Source organism: Lycorma delicatula, chromosome 5 (genome assembly GCF_047948215.1).
Source record: "Lycorma delicatula isolate Av1 chromosome 5, ASM4794821v1, whole genome shotgun sequence".
NCBI lineage: Eukaryota > Metazoa > Arthropoda > Insecta > Hemiptera > Fulgoridae > Lycorma > Lycorma delicatula.
In genome coordinates, this window is record NC_134459.1 from 89,790,852 (window position 1) to 89,809,450 (window position 18,599).

General features: G+C 31.0%; 1 protein-coding gene across 4 annotated transcripts in view; it reads right to left on the reverse strand.

Moving 5' to 3' along the window:
• LOC142325180 (FAST kinase domain-containing protein 2, mitochondrial-like) overlaps positions 1 to 18,599 on the reverse strand; it is a 57,120-nt gene that overhangs the window by 26,224 nt on the left and 12,297 nt on the right. For all 4 annotated transcript variants that reach the window (XM_075366603.1, XM_075366602.1, XM_075366604.1 and 1 more), the window contains exons 4-6: positions 17,243 to 17,963; positions 10,580 to 10,765; positions 9,484 to 9,604 (exon numbers count right to left, since the gene is read on the reverse strand). In XM_075366603.1, the coding sequence (XP_075222718.1) occupies positions 9,484 to 9,604; positions 10,580 to 10,765; positions 17,243 to 17,963 (1,028 nt within the window). The remainder of the gene's footprint in view (positions 1 to 9,483; positions 9,605 to 10,579; positions 10,766 to 17,242; positions 17,964 to 18,599) is intronic.

An 18,599-nucleotide genomic window follows, 5' to 3' on the forward strand; every position in this document is an offset into this window, starting at 1 on the left:
CCCGCATATGGGAATATATATTATTTTGTTACTTCAGATTTTTACATTAATTTATATGAAGTATGAAAATATTTTAAACATCAGGTTGGATTCAAACTATACTAATTATATTGCAATTCAAATAACTATCTGAAAACAAATAAATATCTTTAAATTGTCTATGTTACAAAATAACTTTTTAATTTAAAAAATCTTCCAATAATTTTCCAGTATTGCAAAATAGCTTAGAATAGGATCACTTTCCAACCAAATAAATAAATAATTTTCAGAATCAAAGAACTCACTTTTTCATTTCAATAAAAGGTTATAATCACCTGAAAGAAAATAGTGTATTTTCCAAATACAATTAATCACATAATGAATGATAAAGAAATACAAAAAAACACACACAGTTAAGTTAAAATGAAAACAGCTTGACACACACTATATATATATATATATATATATATTACTGTGTTCTGGCAGCTGTGAATTTATCTTGGTTAATATAGGGTGAGCAACTTAAAACTAGACCGAGTAGGTTCAAACTGCAGTTATTTGAGTGTCATCTTTAATGCTGTACCGTCGCTGCTGCTATTATTAGCATCACTATTGGTTGTCTGTCACTGTTTTCCTCTAGTAAACAACATTCAGTACAAAAGCAAACAGTTGTCAGTTGAAAACTGTTCATGATTCAGAGCAGTATAGTTTCATTCTTTGCAGTTTTATAATACTTTATTTCTCTATAATACTTTATTTTCTAAACTACTTTATTTGATTGAAGAAAGGGTTCTATAGAGGAAGCTTATATGCGTTCTGAATCCTTTAAACTTACATATGTAAGTTACCACAACAAAGTGGTGTAAAATACACAGATCTTGCAGTAAGATTCTTGATGATTTAAATTTGAAACTGTATCATATAACAACTGTGCAACAACTTACAAGAATAGACAAACTAAAATGTCTTAATTACTGAAACTAGCTTCTGAAAAACATTGTCAATGAATGGATAGCCCCAATACTGTATTTCATGATAAAGGAGCATGGTTTCATTTACCAGGCATGTTCATCTATACAACACCAGTATTAATAACTAAAAATTCCTTCCAGATGTTTGTGTCTCCGCTTCATGAAGAAAAAATCTGTGTATAGTATGCTGTTTCTGGTAATCGTATAGTGGGGCCAATATTTTATAACCAACAATCAATGCAGAAGTGTACCATACAATTTTCAAAGAATTCTACAGTCAACAGATCATGAAAAAATTACAGCCTCTTCCATCAAGACAAAGCAACACTGTCACAAATCTAACAGGTCACTAGCACATGTTCATGAAGCTTTTAAAGAAGGACCAACTGTCAGCAAAGGGCCTCTGAGTTCTCTAAATTTTTCCAGTTGAGATTTTTTTTGGGCTATTTTAAGGATAGAGTTTATGAATCAAATCCTCACATAATCAATGAACTGAAAGTGAAGATTCAACAAGAAATCAGCAGCACTCACAACATTTTGCATCAGGTGACTGAATTTGAATACTAGAACACAACGTTATCACTGTGCAAGATGCTCACTTGGAACATCTTTTGTAGAATTATAGTAAATATGTAAACTTTTTGTAATGTAAATGCAGGATTTAATTTAATTTACATTTGCATTATAAAATTTTACATATCACAACTGCGTTTAGTCTGTAGCAGTGTGGTTTTAAACTGCACACCTGGTATAACACTTTCTTCAGTACAATATTTTTTGTACCTTCCAAATATATTCTGTGAAACTATAAAACAATGAAGATCATACACTATAAAGAAGAATGAAGCTCTTCACTTTCCTTTTTCTACAGCTCTGGGCTGTATAATTGAATTTTGCAAACTTGAAGTTATAGAACTTATGGAAATTTTATATGGAACAGTTCCGTATTATCTCCATAATGATAAAATAATCTGCAAAGTAATGCTCTCAAAGCAGTCTTCATAGTGTACTGTTTATCCTCTCAGTAATAAAAAAAAGAAAATCAAATCAGACATAATCTCATAAGATGTTTTAAAATAAATCTGTGCAAATGAATACTCATTATGACATCTTCAAACTTAGAATTTTAATATTCTGCTTAAATAAAACTTCTTTTAATTTTAAGTAAAGTGAAATGTACACACAGTAATGCAGCAATAAGCAGTGGTGGCAGTGGCAGTGTTAGCAGCAGTAATGTAATTGATCAATATACTGACTACACTATATACAGAATGATTTAGGTAATGAAAAGAATATTAATGATGTATGAATAGAAATATAAAAAGAACAGATAATTTTAGAATATGAACATCCTTAATATGAATGAATATAAAGAACATTTTAGCCTTTTATTACTTGTTCTTTTCAGTTTTTATTACTTACACTATAACTTAGAGAGTTTTATTTTAGTATTATGCATTTATATGCAAAATAACAATCTATTAAAATAAAAGGACATAGTGATGTGGCATCCCCATCAACCAGTGAGTCAACACTGCAATCAGCCTGCCAAGTGACTCCGCCCTCTATAAATTGTCAATAGCCCCTAGTAGGGTAGAGGAGCACATAGAGGGTTGGGTATTCCTTGTTCTTGGGAAAAGAAATCATTCCTAAATGCAGAAGAACCACTGGATGGTCAATGACTTGCAAATGGAAGACAATCACATAAAGATCTTTCACAATTCCCTACAAGAGACATGGCAACAGCGCTTCATGAAAAACATTTAGGAGATAAAAATATCACCTTAATCAGATCTCTGAGAGGGAAATTCATTGAAGCATGGTAGTAATTAACAGAGGAATAAGATAATGGAAACATCATAAAAGCAAGCTAAAAGAATGCGAATTGGAACTTGTATGTTCACACTCTTTTACAGTCAGGGAGATTGGAAAATGTAAGGCAAAAAAATGAAGAAAAATAATTTGAATTTTCTTGCTATGTGCAAGGTAAGAAGGGGGGTTAATAACACAGTTTTAAAGTGAAGAATATCAGTGTTTTTATAGCGAAAAGCAGAAGAGTGCAAGTCTGGGAGTTGCTTTTGTAATTAGGAAAACTTTAAAAAATAAAATAATTAAGGTGGATTATAAAAACAGTAGAATCATGACTATGAAAATAAACGAGTGCAAAAAAGGACATTATATTAATTCAAGTTTACATGTCAACAAGCCAACATCCTAGTGAAGAAACAAAAGTGTACTATAATTATTATTATTATTATTATGCTTTTACAGCCAACATGGGACCACTTAAGTCAATTTTAGTTGGATCTGAGAAAAGTGTGTTATTTTACTCTTCTGAGCTGCCCAGTATTTCTTCATCCGTTCAGATCTTGCTTTCTTTTCTTCATCCGTAAACACCCTCTTCGTTGTATTTTGTCGTTTGTCTGTCTTTTGTTTAAATCTAATGCTTTTGTCTTTTAGCTTTGTAATTTTTCCAGTTTTATTCTGTAGGTCAGTCAGGGAAATTCCCAATTCTTTCATATCTTCTCTAATTTCTTTGATCCATCCTACTTCTAGCTTTTGGAACCACAGCTTTTCAATGATATTTCTTGACAGTCTTGTTTCCGGTGTCCTTATGAGATGACCAAAGAAAGAGATTCTTTTTTTCCGCATAGTATCAGTAACAGGCTCTATTTCTCGATACACCACCTCATTTGGCACAATCCACCATTGGCCTTCTTTTTGGTGTTTTTTATTGATACATGTTCTGACAATTCTTCTCTCTATTTTCAGAATTTTTTCAATTCGGTTTTTCTGAGTGATTTTGAAAAGGGTCTCGCTTCCGTAGGTGACTTCTGGCTGTACTATAGTTTTATAATGTTTAAGTTCTGTTTTAGCAGAAAGGCATTTTTTGTTATATGTTGACCAAGTTAATTCTAAAAAAGATTAAATCCCAAAAAGGATTTAATCATTTTATTTGTCCTGTTTTGCCATGTCACTTTTTCATTTAAATTATAAGTTATTATTTCCCCTAGATATTTAAATTGCTTTACTATTTTAATTTTCTGATTGTTTACCATAATGTGCTCTATTACCAGAGGATCTATGGCCATTAGTTCAGTTTTTTCGAAAGAGACTTTTGTGCTAGGTTTTGAAGGCTCATGATTTGTGTTTTGGCTTCTTGAATATTATTTGCTAAAAGAGCGAGGTCATCTGCAAATCCTAGGCAATTTAGTGTGATGGAGTTTTTCTTAGTACCCATTTTTATATTTTTGGGATTTATTTCATACCATTTTCTCATGACAAATTCGAGGACACAGTTAAAAAGGAGTGGTGAGAGGCCGTCTCCTTGCCTCAATCCAGTTTTTATGTAGAAGGGTTGAGAGAGTTCACCTCTGAATTTCACTCTGGACTGGGTATTGGTTAAAGTTAATTTTATCATGTTTACGAGTTTAGGGTGAAGGCCCAGGTTTCTCAGAATATTCAGCAAGGATGGTCGGTGTATACAATCATAGGCCCTTTTAAAGTCGACGAAGGTGATTATTAGTTGTTTTTTCCGTCTTTTATATAAGTCCATCATAAGTTTTAGGGATATTATTTGCTCTGGGCAACCTCTCCATGGCCTACATCCCCCTTGGTATTCCCCAAGTTCCAGTTCAAGTTGGTCTTTGCATCGGTTGTATATGATTCTCGACAGGATTTTGTATGTGCAATCCAGGAGAGATATGCCTCTGTAGTTTTCCGAATTAGTTTTATCCCCTTTTTTATGTAATGGATGAATGAGGGCTGTGGTCCAGTGTTCTGGAAGTTTTTCTTCGTTCCATATTTTCACGAGGCATAGATGTAGGGAAGTTTTGACTGAATAAACTGATGAGTGTTTCCAGAGTTCTGCGAAAAGCTGGTCTTCTCCGCTTGCTTTGTAGTTTTTTATTTCATTTAAGGCTGCAAGAACTTCTTGAATTGTTGGCGGGTTGATATTTACTGGTGAAGTTTTAACTGGAGTTTCAGTGTCAATTTCAAAAAGCTCTGGGGAGTCGTCACAGTTGAGGAGTCTATTGAAGGTTTCTGCCAAAATTTCAGCATTTTCTTTATTGGTGTGGGCCATATTTCCTTTTTTTCCTCTCAGCATAAGGGTGGGTGGTTCATATCTTTGAAGAGCATGACCAAAAATTTTATAATAGTCTCGGGAGTTAGTTTTCTTGGAACTTTCTTCTATTTGCTGAATCAAGTTTTTTTGGGCTTGTCGTTTGGTTCCTCTTATAATTTTCTGAGTTATTTTCCTTTGTTTGATGAATTCATGGTTAGATTCTTCAGTTTTCTGGGTTTGGTGGTTGATCCAAGCCCGGTGTCGGTCTTTGAATGCTTTGTCACATTCTTCATTCCATCATTGGTGTTTTTTTCTTGGGTTTATAGGGGCTAGTTCTTCAGCTATTTCTTTCAGATGGGATGTCAGTTCTTTTAAATTATTAGTTAATTTGATTTTTTTTGTTGCTTCTTCAAAGATGGCATTGTTTATTAATTTATGTGGATCATAAGCTCTTTTGTTTTTAGGTTGGGATTTTTTCTTTTTATGGGGGGTGAATTTTATTTTAACTTTAATTAAGTAACGGTCCGATCCAGTATCTGTTCCTCTCAAGACTTTTACATTATAAATCTCCTTGTGATATTTCCGGTCCATGCAAACATGATCGAGTTGCCATTCCCCTTTTTTCCAATCTGGGTGTTTCCAAGTCTTCAATTTGTTTGGTTTTCTCATAAAATAGGTGGATTTTGAGATCATATTATGGTTTCTGCAAAATTCGACAAGTGTTTGGCCGTTTTTGTTAGTTTTCTTCTGGGCAGGCCATTTTCCGATAATATCACGATATCTTCGTTCTTTACCAAGTTGGGCATTAAAGTCCCCTATTAAAATCTTGGTGTGGGTCTTATTTATGTTGTTTGCAGTTTGGTCAAGAAGTTCCCAGAATTTGTCCATCTCTTCTCTATCTTTTTTAAGATTGTTTTTGTCAATGGTGGGAGCATGGACATTTATTATGGTGTAGAATTTACTGGCTGATTTTAGGGTTAAGGTTGAAATCCTGGGGGAGTAAGACTTAAATTCTACGACTGAGTCAATTATTTTAAGATTGATTGCAAATCCTGTTCCGAACTGTGGGCAATTCTTCATCACACGTTTCCCGGGGATTCCTTTGTAAATTCTGTAACCCTGAGATTCAAACAGCTCTCGATCGGTGTTTCTCATTTCTTGAAGTCCTGCGATTAGGATTTTTTGTTTGTCCATTATGTCTGTTAGAGTTTTTAGTTTGCCGGGTTGAGTTAGAGAATTAATGTTGTGAGTGGCAATGTAGTTAATTTGCTTGTGTTTTATCCTCAATTTTGAAGTTGTGTTGTTTTTGGGTGTTTCCGAACGCTCCGATTCATTGTTATCTTTTAAGCAGCTGCCCACCGGATCCGAGTGCAGCCTTCTCTGGTATTTACCAGACGGTGGATTTTTTCTTAAAAGACCTTCCATATTTGACTTTCAAAGGCAAGTCAGCCTTGGGTGGGAATAAATTCCCGAGTTACAACTCTGGATGTGATCCAGAGAGGTGATTCCGATTTAGTTCACCAGTAGAAATCTCCATGTTTCTAACTGGTTATCCAGACGAACCAACATGGAGGCGCAAACCGATTTTCTTAATTGAGATTTTAAGTATGGAGAAAGTTTAAATCGGTTCCGGAATCATTTCGTCCAGTGTACTATAATATATTACAAGAAATCATGCAAAAGGAAAAGAAGAATACATCTTTTATTGTGATGGGAGATTGGAATGCAGTAATCACAGAAGGAAAGGAAGAAGGTGTAATTGGAAATTATGGACTTGACAAGAGGAGTGAAAGGGGAAATAGTTTAGTGAACTTTTATAAAGAAGACTCTTTGATACTTGGATGTACTCACTTTGAGAATCACAAAAGAAGGTATAGTTGGACCTCTCTTTTTAAGGGAAAGTATACTAGATTGAACATATATTAATATAGAATAGGTACAGATATTGTCTTAAAAATACAAAAGTGTACCCAGGAGCTGAAGTTAACTTGGACTATAACCTGGTTGTGACAGATGTACTCGCTGAATTAAAAAGAGTTATGAGAGGTACAGTTTCCGCAAAGTTTAACACAGAAGCTCTCATCGAGGAATCACAAACTAGAGAATTAGAAGGAATATTCATGAATTATTAGCTGAGTGGAAGTTTCACAGAGGACACAGATAGAAAATGAATCAGGATGAAGGAGTCTGAAAAGGGATGCTAGAGAGGTAATACGGTTTACGCAAAATAAAAGAAAAAGTGGATTACTGAAGTCATGAAACAGAACATGGAAGAAAGATATGATGGAAAAATGTACATAGAGATGAAAAGGTATGAGAGACTAAACGAGTCAAAACAGGAAGTTGAGAAGGCAAGAACAAATTAGATGGAAAACAAACAGTAATATGATAGAACAGTTGGAGAGAGAAGGAAAATTTAACATGATGTATGGAGAGGCCAAGCAGATATGGTTTCAAGACAAAGGAAGTGCATTAAGAATAGAAAGTGAAAACAAATTTGGGACCACAGCCAGGGATTCTCAAGAATTTCTGTGAAAATTCTTTACAGAATTTCTGTAAAGAATACATAGAAGGGCTGTATGACCTAGAACACCAACCAAATGAGGTTAGCTTAGAGGAAGAAGTAAGAGTGTGTCAAGAAAATGGCTATCATATTCTGGAGGTGGAAGTGGAAAAAGCTTTGAATGAAATGAAGAACAGAAAAGCCTATGGGCTTTATGAATTACCGATATAAATTCTAAAAAGTTTGAGAAGAACAAAGAAAGAAAGTTGTATATTTGTGTAATGAGATTTATGAGAAAGGTAAATGGCCAAGAGACTTCTAATCAACTGTGATGATACTACCTGAAAAGAAAAAGAATGTAATCAAGTGTAAGGAGTTCAAACAATAATTTTGTTGTCTAATGAAGCTAAAGTGCTTCTGAAGAATATGAACGGGATATCTAGCAGACTTTCCAAATCAATTTCTGAAGAAAGGTTTGAAATTCAGAAGGGAAGAGATATATGAGATGCTATTGGTTTACTGAAAACGGTTAGTTAAAGGTACTTTGAGAAAGGGATATATCATGTTTCCATAGATCTTGATAAAGCTTTTCATCAAGAACAATGAAATAAATTAATCACCATTCTAAAAAATAACGGTGTTAACTGGAAGGAAGTAGGCTAACAAGTAGTTTGTAACTTGAACAAGGTGTGAAAGCTCAATTGGGAAATGACAAAATGGAGTAATATAAGATTGGAAAAGGTGTTAAGACAGGGATGCTGTCTTTCACCTAGCCTAACATTTAAGGAGATCATAGGAAAGTGCGTGAAAGGAAAAGGTGTGTGTTTTGGTGGGAAAAGGAAAGAATGCATCAGATTTACTGATGACATGGTATTGCTAGCAGAAAATACCAAGTCACTTAAAGAAAAGCTGAAAAAAAATTGAACAGGTAGAGTTCTTTAAATATCTTAGAAGCATTGCATTATCTCTGATAATATAAGATGCTCAAAGGAAATAAAAACTAGAAATGCAATGGCACAAGAAACTTTCAAAAGAAAGAGAAGCTTGTTGTGTAGTAAGCTTGATAGACATTTGAGGAAAATACTTGCCAAATGTTTTGTATGGATTGTACTACTATACGGGACATTGACTTGGGTTTTACGAAAGGAAGATGATAAAATTAGAAGCTTTTGAAATGTGAATGTGGAGGATGGGAAAAGACAAAGTGGAAAGAATTAATAATGATGAGGTTTTAAGAATGGGAAAGAATAGATCACTATTTCGGACTTTGGAGAAAGAAAAAGAAACAGGGCTGGACAACATGTGCTTTGGAAGGAGGATTGTCAAAGGTTGTTTTAGAGGGTACAGTAAATGGTTAGAGGGAGAGGAAGACGATGATGGAAACTGCTCGGTGATATTAAGGTAAAAAGAAGTTATGTTGATACAAAAAGTTAGCTAAAAATAGAAAAGAATGGAAGGCTACTGATGTGTAAGGACATGTTAAATAGCAGAACTGATGAAATGATGATTAAAATAAATGTTAAAATTAACATACGGTGTGGTAGTTTGTCTTTGAAATGAAATGAGGCAGAATATGCAGCATGTATGAATATAATAGAATTGAAAAATATTATAAAACAAAGGTTGTGGTGGGTGTTGAGAAAGAAAGAACAAAATGGAATCAATTAATACCTTCTGAAGATAACTGGACTATACAGAGTACACACCTTCATGCATCAGTCTTTTGTTTTTGAGAGAGAAGGGATTCTGCTATCATTATAAAATCAAACACAAAGCATAGGCTGACAAACACTTCTTCAAAATTTGTGAAACTTTTAACTTTGAGCAATTGCAGAAAGTAAAACAAGAAAACAAATATAAAAAATTAAAAAAGCAACATTTAAAAAATATACAAAAGAAACATACAAAAAATTAAAAAAAAAAAACGTTTCAGATGTCTTAAAACAATTAAAAGATTTACACACCTCTTTTAAGAAAATGACCTAGGAAGTCTTGACCAAGAACAATATTACAAAGTTCATGAGACCAACAGTCCAGGACACATAAATCCAAACAAATTCTAAGCCATGGTAATTCCAGTTTATTCTGCAAAAAAAATAATAATAATAAAATTAATAGCAATGAGGATAATTTACTTCCATTATCAAATCATTAAAATGATAATTTTAAAAATTATCATTTTTAAAATGATAATGCAAATTTAGTCTGGAGAAACTCTTTTTTAAAAACTTGGTAAAACTTTCAATTTTGAACTATAAAATACATTTACTGCAAATTCAACCAAAATTCTGCTCTTGTAATCTATATTTAGTAAGTTCTTACATATTATAGTTTTTCTTCAATTTTGTAAATGCAGTTTATTATACCAAAATGTATATTAAAAAATACTACATTATTTACACAAACGTTTGAAAAAAAATTATATAATATTTACAGATTTTATTTATTTTTTTTTATATAAAATACTATGAGATATAGATGCAATACTAGAGAGTGATCTAGTGATCTGCTTTGGTGCAATATATTTGTACATTAGCAATTATTCGTGCATGAATGAATGAACAAATATAGGTTTGAAGAGCTTTTATTACAAAAGAAACAGAACAGTCCCCAAAATTTTATAATAACTGAACTTACAGGATGAAAACAGATAGTTAATTCTTAACCATTTGTTCATTAAATAAATTTTAAAAGGATTTTTACATTAACAAAAGTTACACATATTTTTCTGTAATTCTTGTGAAGATAATATTTCTAATGATTATATATAACTTCAGTGAATTTTTAATTATCACAAAATTTTATTTTAGCCAGATCATTCAGAACAACACCAACTGATCTATAAGACAGCATACTAATTACTACACCAGCTGCCCAGCCCTTATAAATTTTACAAATTTACAAAACATCTAATTTAATGTAATAAATATAGCAGTTATATATATATATATATATATATATATACAGATTTATATATATAAATCTTTATGTAGTTTTGTATATAAATAATATAGTAGTCATAATGTAAATTATTATAATAATACAAAAGTAGTTACTTACAGTAAATTTCAACAGATTATCAGCAATGCAATTTTCGTATATGTGAAAGTTATCAGGTCTATAATCAGAAATACTCAATCCGTTAATAAATGTAACGATCATTCCTGTAGCCCACTTATCAAAGCATGAGGGATTTTCAGCAATCCGTTCACAAATATAATCTAACAGGCGTTTGTGCATATGTCTCTAAAAGAAAAATAAGATCATCAAAAACAACTTACTGAATGGTTGATTGAATTCACTCATATTCATAAGAATATATTCTGCAGTACAAACAAATCAGCTACCTGGTTTAACTAAACAGAGAAGAAATGGTGATACTAGTTGAAGCCATTTAACTCATTTTATTACAGAAGGACTTGATATAGTCTCAATTTTTTTCAAATTCTACATGAAAATTTCTGTATAACCCGTATAAGAAGACAGAAAAAGGTGGAGATGGGGGGGAAAAATCTTCCTTGGGTACATGATTTAGGGAGTAATTATCACTTGCTAAGGACTATATATACAGTATAAGGAGTAAAAAATAAAATAGCTTAAGTATGTTAAGTTCCACAACCAAAATTGTAGTCAGCAACCTGGCATAGTTATTCCCAAGAACAACCATTATCCTACATAAGGTTTATCAGACCTACTTCACCAAACTAAACATGCTCTTACACATCAACATGACAAGCCCACTAAAATGCAAGTGATATTCATCCCTACAACACGTATAAAGGGACTTATGGTAAGTAACAGTATTGCCTTGCTGATGTATGCACCATTATTTTAAAAGAAAGGAACTTTGACAGTATTGCTTTACCAATTTTGTAAACATCATTACTTTAAAATTAAATAACTTTTAACTAACCCACATCTACCACAGATGCTTTAGGTGTATCTTAATACAAAGAACAAAAAAATACAGAGATAATGTAAAGCAACAAATTAATGTACCTTTTGTACTTTTGTAAACAAAAAATGGATTTATACATAGTACACTGTCTTCTACTCTACAGTAGGGAAAATACAAACAACATATCATTAAAACAGCATTAGACACAATAAACGAAGAACATAGCTGTATGATATACCAAGTTACAAAATTACAAATGTTTTGGCACAAGGAACAAAATAAGTGATCCTAATAGAACTTGTGATGCTAAATTTAAACATGTAAATAGATTTTGTACATTACCCATTACTTTTTGTAATACATAGGTAAACTTTGAAAGAAATGTATGAATTTACATCCATGCAGAGCGTTATTCAACTTACCTAAAATGTAGTAATTATTTGCTTTTTGTGCTTGACAACAGAACATCCCTCTTTAGCGTCCAGTAATAATCTGCAAGCATTCTTGCACTACACTTGCCGATTGGTACCTGCATTTCATGACTGAAATTTGCTGGTAAAAGCGTTCCTGTGCTTGTCACAATGGTGCCAAGATTGTCCGGAAAGAAAGGTGTATATCCAAATGAACTTTTAGGGATACATTACACCCCAGACTGTATAACTGTAATAATTCAACAACAAAGCATGATAATGAAAGGATTTATGATTTCCTAAAGGATTTTGCAGAACACTTTTAAATGACCTCCATGCTGACTATTCAACTTTGGTTAATATTTCTTCAAATTTCCCATCTCTAATTAAAGTTCTTATTTGGAGACCACAAAAATTCCTTCCTTATTTTACTGTCATTAACATGAAGACATTTTTCTTTCAAATAATAAAATCCAGCATCATTTTTATCCATCACCTTAACAAAGTTTTAAAAATCCCCAAGTTTATATGAAGCAATGGTAGAAAAATCATTTCTGAACAACAAATGGCAGATGAACAACATTTGTCTGTCCGCAAGTGCTTCATGCTTTGGTCATTCCTTCCTTATATAGTGATTTTTGGCCCTGCTGTTCCAATCACACAAAAAGCAACAAAATTTAGTGTAACCAAGCTGCAAACCCATTAATAATGTAATAACTTTTAAACTGCAACATACAGTCCAACAGTACTTATATTGAATTTTTTCTAACAGGATTTTCATATTGTTGTTTTATTTTCATGTTAGTAGTAAAAGCTAATGGCACAAAAGGAAACTTGTTGCCACTGTACAAAAGGATAGGCTCTAAACTAGTTTTCTAAAAATCAATGAATAGTCAAGTTTCCATTCTATTAAGTTATATTCAAGATGAAGTGCATTCATAACATGATAATTATTGTTACAATATATTTAATTATTTTCTTCAGAATGTAAATTTTGAAACTCTTCCTGACAAAAGAAACACACTGCAGTATCAGGATGGAGAAGATTGAAGATTCCAGCCTTTCAGCCTAGATCCCTTGAAGCTTGGCTTGATTCTTCAACAAGTTCAAATCCCAAACAAACTTGTTTAATTCACAGAGCTGTCAGATGAGGTTCACAGGAGAGAATTCTGATTCAAAAGTATGATCATCTTGCTCCTCATGCTGAATTTCAGTGGCTACCTCATAGTCTGATTCACCTTCTAAAGTAATATGTGTAAAGTAAGAAAGTCCTCACCACAAGGCACTGACCCAATAACAGCTGGTAAATTCCGATAATGTACTGTGCTCTTGGATTTAACATTTATACTTTTTATCTTTGTAATACAGAAATAACCGTCTTACAAAATAGTTTTGTGGTTTACATCCCATTATCATTAAGAGAAAAGTCATGTTCCAATTGCCCTTTGCCCACTCTGTCAGACATTTCACGCAATTAAAATAGCAGATGCGAGTAGCCAAATCTTATCTGGATCCCCAAATTTAGTGAAAATATAGTTTCGTAACATTTTTTAACTACTGAAGTCAAACTTCATAATTTTTCTTTAAACATCAAATCCCCAGACACAATACACAAGTTATCCAGATCATTTACACACTTCCTGGGTACATTTATTTATTAACACAACACACTTAACTATAATTCACAAACAGAATGAAACCACTACATTCATAGACAGCGAGTGATTAAACAATGTTGGTGAGTTAATTGTAAGATTCAGAAGATTGTTCTGTGCTCATATGTAAAAACCTACGTAAATGAATCATCATGCATATATTGCTATTGTCTGAATAATGTTAGTACCCAACCCTCAATAAGAAATCATTTATTTTATGTGCAAAAGTTATCCTTACAAAAATATCTATAATTTTGCAAAAGCAATACTTTGAAAATTTTGTAACACAAAAACTGAGGGTGATGGAAAAATGAAGATTGTTTTTTTGAATTCAGCATAAAAAGTTGCATTAACAACACAATTAAACTTTCATGTAGCAAAAATCTTGTTTAGTAGTTATATTAGGGGGAAAACAATAGGTTAGATTACGCAATGCAGGAAGACAGACTGACTGTCACAAGAGAATATATCAATGTAAAGAAGGAAGTATTCCATATTTTCTGGTGAACTACTCCTAATTATGATGTATTTACAATACCAGGAATATTTATGGAATTGGCTTCTCGTAAGTAGCAGTATGTAAGGAATAAAAAACTCCCTTTTCTATTTTTAGCTATCTAAGCTAAGCTTTTCATTTAGTTTTACACTACTCACTAATGTAAAAATTCAGTAATTATAGAATCAGAGAAGTAACTTATAACTGACTTAAGTCACAATTGACTTAACTGACTTTAAAACAGATGGCTGACATTTAATCTTTCAGTACTAGAACTAAAAAATATAGGTCCTCAGTTCAAAATTAAAAAATGCAGAGTATTCCAGAAGTTTTCTTGGTCTCCTGCTCTCAACATTTATTAATTAATGATCTTCCTCAAAATATTAATACTTTCTTTCCAGATAGTAGTATACAATTGTATTTATATCAGAAGATAATTACTCAACAGGATTAGGAAATTTTCTATTAACACTACAAAAAAAAAATTATTCATTGGATAAATTGGAACTAACTAATTTTCAATGTGGAAAAAAATCATTGTAGTGCTTTTCAGGTGCTTTTACAATTACTTATCACATGAGCAGTATTTCTATTAATGATAAACAAAGCACTTGGTTAATCACAGTGTAAATATTTTGAGCATCTTGTCAACCAGCAAATTTTAAAGGAATATTCAAAACTGATTTTGTTTGTGCAAGACCAATCCATACTGGGTTTTTATCTAACTTTGTTGAATTTTCTAACTTTTTTGAACATTTATTTCATAGTTAAACATTTATTATGTTTATGGATACTCCCATCTAAAATATAACATTACATCTTGGAGCTGTATGAAAAAATCAAAATAAATTTTAAGGATATAAAGACGGTTATCAGATTCAGATTTGAAATGCTAATAAAAATGATTCACCTAGACTGATATTTAGTAAATTAGAAATAACTACAATTACATGCATAAAAAAGAAAAAAATTCAGCCATTCCTAAAAAATAAAAATATTCACTTTCATCAACACAGAAAATACAACTATCTTTATATTATTTAACACAAAACTTCAAACTATGATGAGAAAGGGGCTTATTTTGCAGCAATCTGTTTTTAATAAATTATTTAGCAGTTTAAAAGATCTTCCAATTAATTACATAAAATTAAAATTAGATTTTCTTCTACAGATAATAATACTCCGATTAATTAGAAAAAGATGAATTTGTTTTGTATACTTTGTTGAAGTACTCATTATAGTAATTAAACTTACTGAAATTACTGATCAGAAATTAACACTTGAAATTTATATTCTATTGTGCACTGATTTTATTAATTTATTATCTTTATGTAGTTATACCACTATTATTTCAAAAAATAACATTTTTGGGTAATTAAAATATTCTATAACTTCTCTTTTTTATTAATAATTTTTCACTTTGTAATGATGCACACTGATCAAGACCTTTCTACAGTTCCCCTTGATCCTTCCAGGGAAACACTGGAGAAGTTTCTTTTGTTACCTTAAATTAGCAAACTTACCATTCATGATGTGACCTATAACTACATATTTAATTATGGCATGAATTAAGTATTTATTTATTTTATTAATTAGTTTTTTTTCATTTTAATGATACAATCTTGAATGTAGAGTAAACAAATTTTAATTAGGAGACAATGAAATGAATGAAACTACAGGTGAAAAAAATATATACTCTTGTTACGAATTAAACCTGAAATTAGTTGGTTTATAAGTATGTTAATCACTATACCAATTGGCCATCATTAATGAAAGTGTATGAAATGAAATTAAGATTTTATGCACTTTTACCAAAACCTCCTAAGAACTCTTTAGAATAATTTTTTTTTAAATATTTGTCTGAAATGTTAAAAAAATAAATCCACTTTAAAACATAGATAATACATCAACACAGCAACTGGTCATTAGGTACGGAAAGTGAACCAGAGCATTAAATGGATAATGTAAAAAAAAAAAATAATAATAATAAATAATGATAAGTTTTTAGTATAATTATATAAAAATTCTTTTGCAGTTTCATCAGCCAGCTCCATAGCTTAAACAAGATTCTATTCGCCTATCATTTAACTGATATTCAGCTGTATTACTGAAGTACAAAGTGCAATTCCTACTTCATCAAGTGAGCAATGGTTCAAATTAAAATTTGTTTTATTTTAAGATCCAACTTAAGAGATTGTTTGATCAAACTTTTCTGAGATTATTAAAAGTACTTTCTGTCTTCTTTTTTTTATTTTTACCATATAGGAAAAAGGCACAACTTTTTTTTTTATCATAAAGGAAAAAAGGCACAAATCTGTAATAAGTAGTGCAAATTATGCAAATTTATAATAAATAGAGTGTAATTATTTTTAATGTTATTAAAAAAATTTAATTAACTGACAAAAATCAAGTCAAACTTTCAACTCTTTATTATAACTAATGTTAATTTAAGCAATTCACTCACTGCAGTAAATTAAAAGATTTATTTGTAATAATTTAACTTCATGCATTTTACAATTATGCGATACACACTGCTTACATTTCTTTATCTTTTAAAAAAAGCAATCCAGGAGAAATGATATATAATACCTCTATTAGAACATTTTTTTTATTTAAATAAGATTCAATTTTTCAAGTCATGGATGAAAAGTACATCTAATGGACTTTTTTTAAGGTAGGAGTACATTTTCCAGACAAACCATTATAACATTTAAATACAAAAAAAAGTCCACCATCACTTCTCCAGCAACGATCTTCTCACTAACAAGTCTCTTCTTTTCACTTCATCAAATGACAAAGTGATTTGTCACTATAATTTGTAAAAGTAACCACAATAACTGATTTAAAATAACCGAGATAAGTATACAATTAATACAGATCACATCAAATACTACTAAAACCCTAATAAAATATAATAAAAATAAAAAAACTCCCATGGCACCAGAGATATTATATTGTGCAAGAGAGAAAGCATTGAAAGTATTAAATGTTAATACCCAATAAGTCTTAAATAAAATTTTTGGTACAATGAAGTTCTATAGTACCAGTATTTCACAACAATATTGAACTGAATGTTTAGCAATGGGTTCCAGAAAATCCATATTAGGTGAATTCAATTAAAATATGATAAACCTGTCCTGGTCTGTAAAAATCTATCAAGTTATAATGTTAATTATAGTACAGTAATAATTTATTTTATAAAGAAATATAAAATTATATATAAAAGTAAGATAATTTCTTTTAAATAAATTTTTAAAAACTTACAAACTTGTTACAATTTCTTAAAATCCAAGTGGCTTGTTCACTATCACACTGACGATCAATAACATAATTAGCACAAACATTAAGAAATTCTTCATGATAAAAATGACTTGACGTTCTTTTATTTGAAGCTAATCTAGATAAAATATTGTTTAGATCATGAAATGTAAATCTATGAATATTATCAACAATAGTATCAAGACACTGATGAAGTAAAATGCGATATGGAGTTTCAGTTCTTTTGGCTTCACATAAAGTTCTAACAATAATTTTACTGCTTTCAATATCTAATTCATTTTTATTTTCATTGATTATACCAACAAATGAATCAATACACTTTTCAGATAATCTTCTTTTAATTGCAAATACAAAAAATTCAGCTAATTGTTTAATATCGCAACCATCTCTTTGTAGTCGAAAATGTGCTTCAAAAACTATAGGAAGTGCTATTTTAAGAGCATCAACTAGAGGGCAAGATATAAAATCTTTTAAAATAAAATCCAGAAATACAATTTGTTGCAATGTTAAGTCATTAACTTGTTTTGTAACCAGCTGCAGCAATATCTGGATAACTTTACTATTGGTTGGAACACCTATAAATGATAAAACTTTTAATGCAGTCAAATGGTCATTTAGCTCAATATATCTAACTTTATTTTGCAATATTTTACATAACAATTGGAATGAGTCACTATGTAGTAATTCTCCATTACTCATTGTTGATCTGAAAAGGAAAAAAACAAATTTTCTTATATTAGCAAAACAGAAATAACTTAACAAATCATCATTACCAACTATTTTTAAAAAGAAGGCTAGTGCTTTTAAAATTGTCTAGATCAGTGATCTCAACCTTTTTAGCTCACAATCCCCAAAAAGAAAATGAATATTTTGTGAACCCCCAACCTAAACGCAATGAAACTAGTTAAAACTATTTAGTTGCGTTGACATCGATGAGAATGAATATGCGTATATGACGTATACAAGCATGAGCAATTTACAGATTCCCACTTGATGTGTATGCGCTTCTTGTAATTTTGTCTGCTTGCATAATATTTTCTGAGAGCGTCATATTCGAACATGCATATGATACATTTATACACGTAGTGCTCTCAGCACCATAAAAAAGTCATAAAGGACTACAAAATGTCAGTTTAGTTTAGAATGCAAAGCTTGTGTCTGGTGCCTTTATTTAAGTTTTTAAAAGCGTACTTTCATTAAAAATAATAATTGAGGTTTTGGTTTTTTAGGGTCCAGTCAAACAGTGTAATTGTTTTTTTGTTTTTCAATTTGATTATGAAAAATGTATAAATTTGTGAAAAAAAACAAAGTGAGCCATCTACATACAGTGACTCAGTGACAT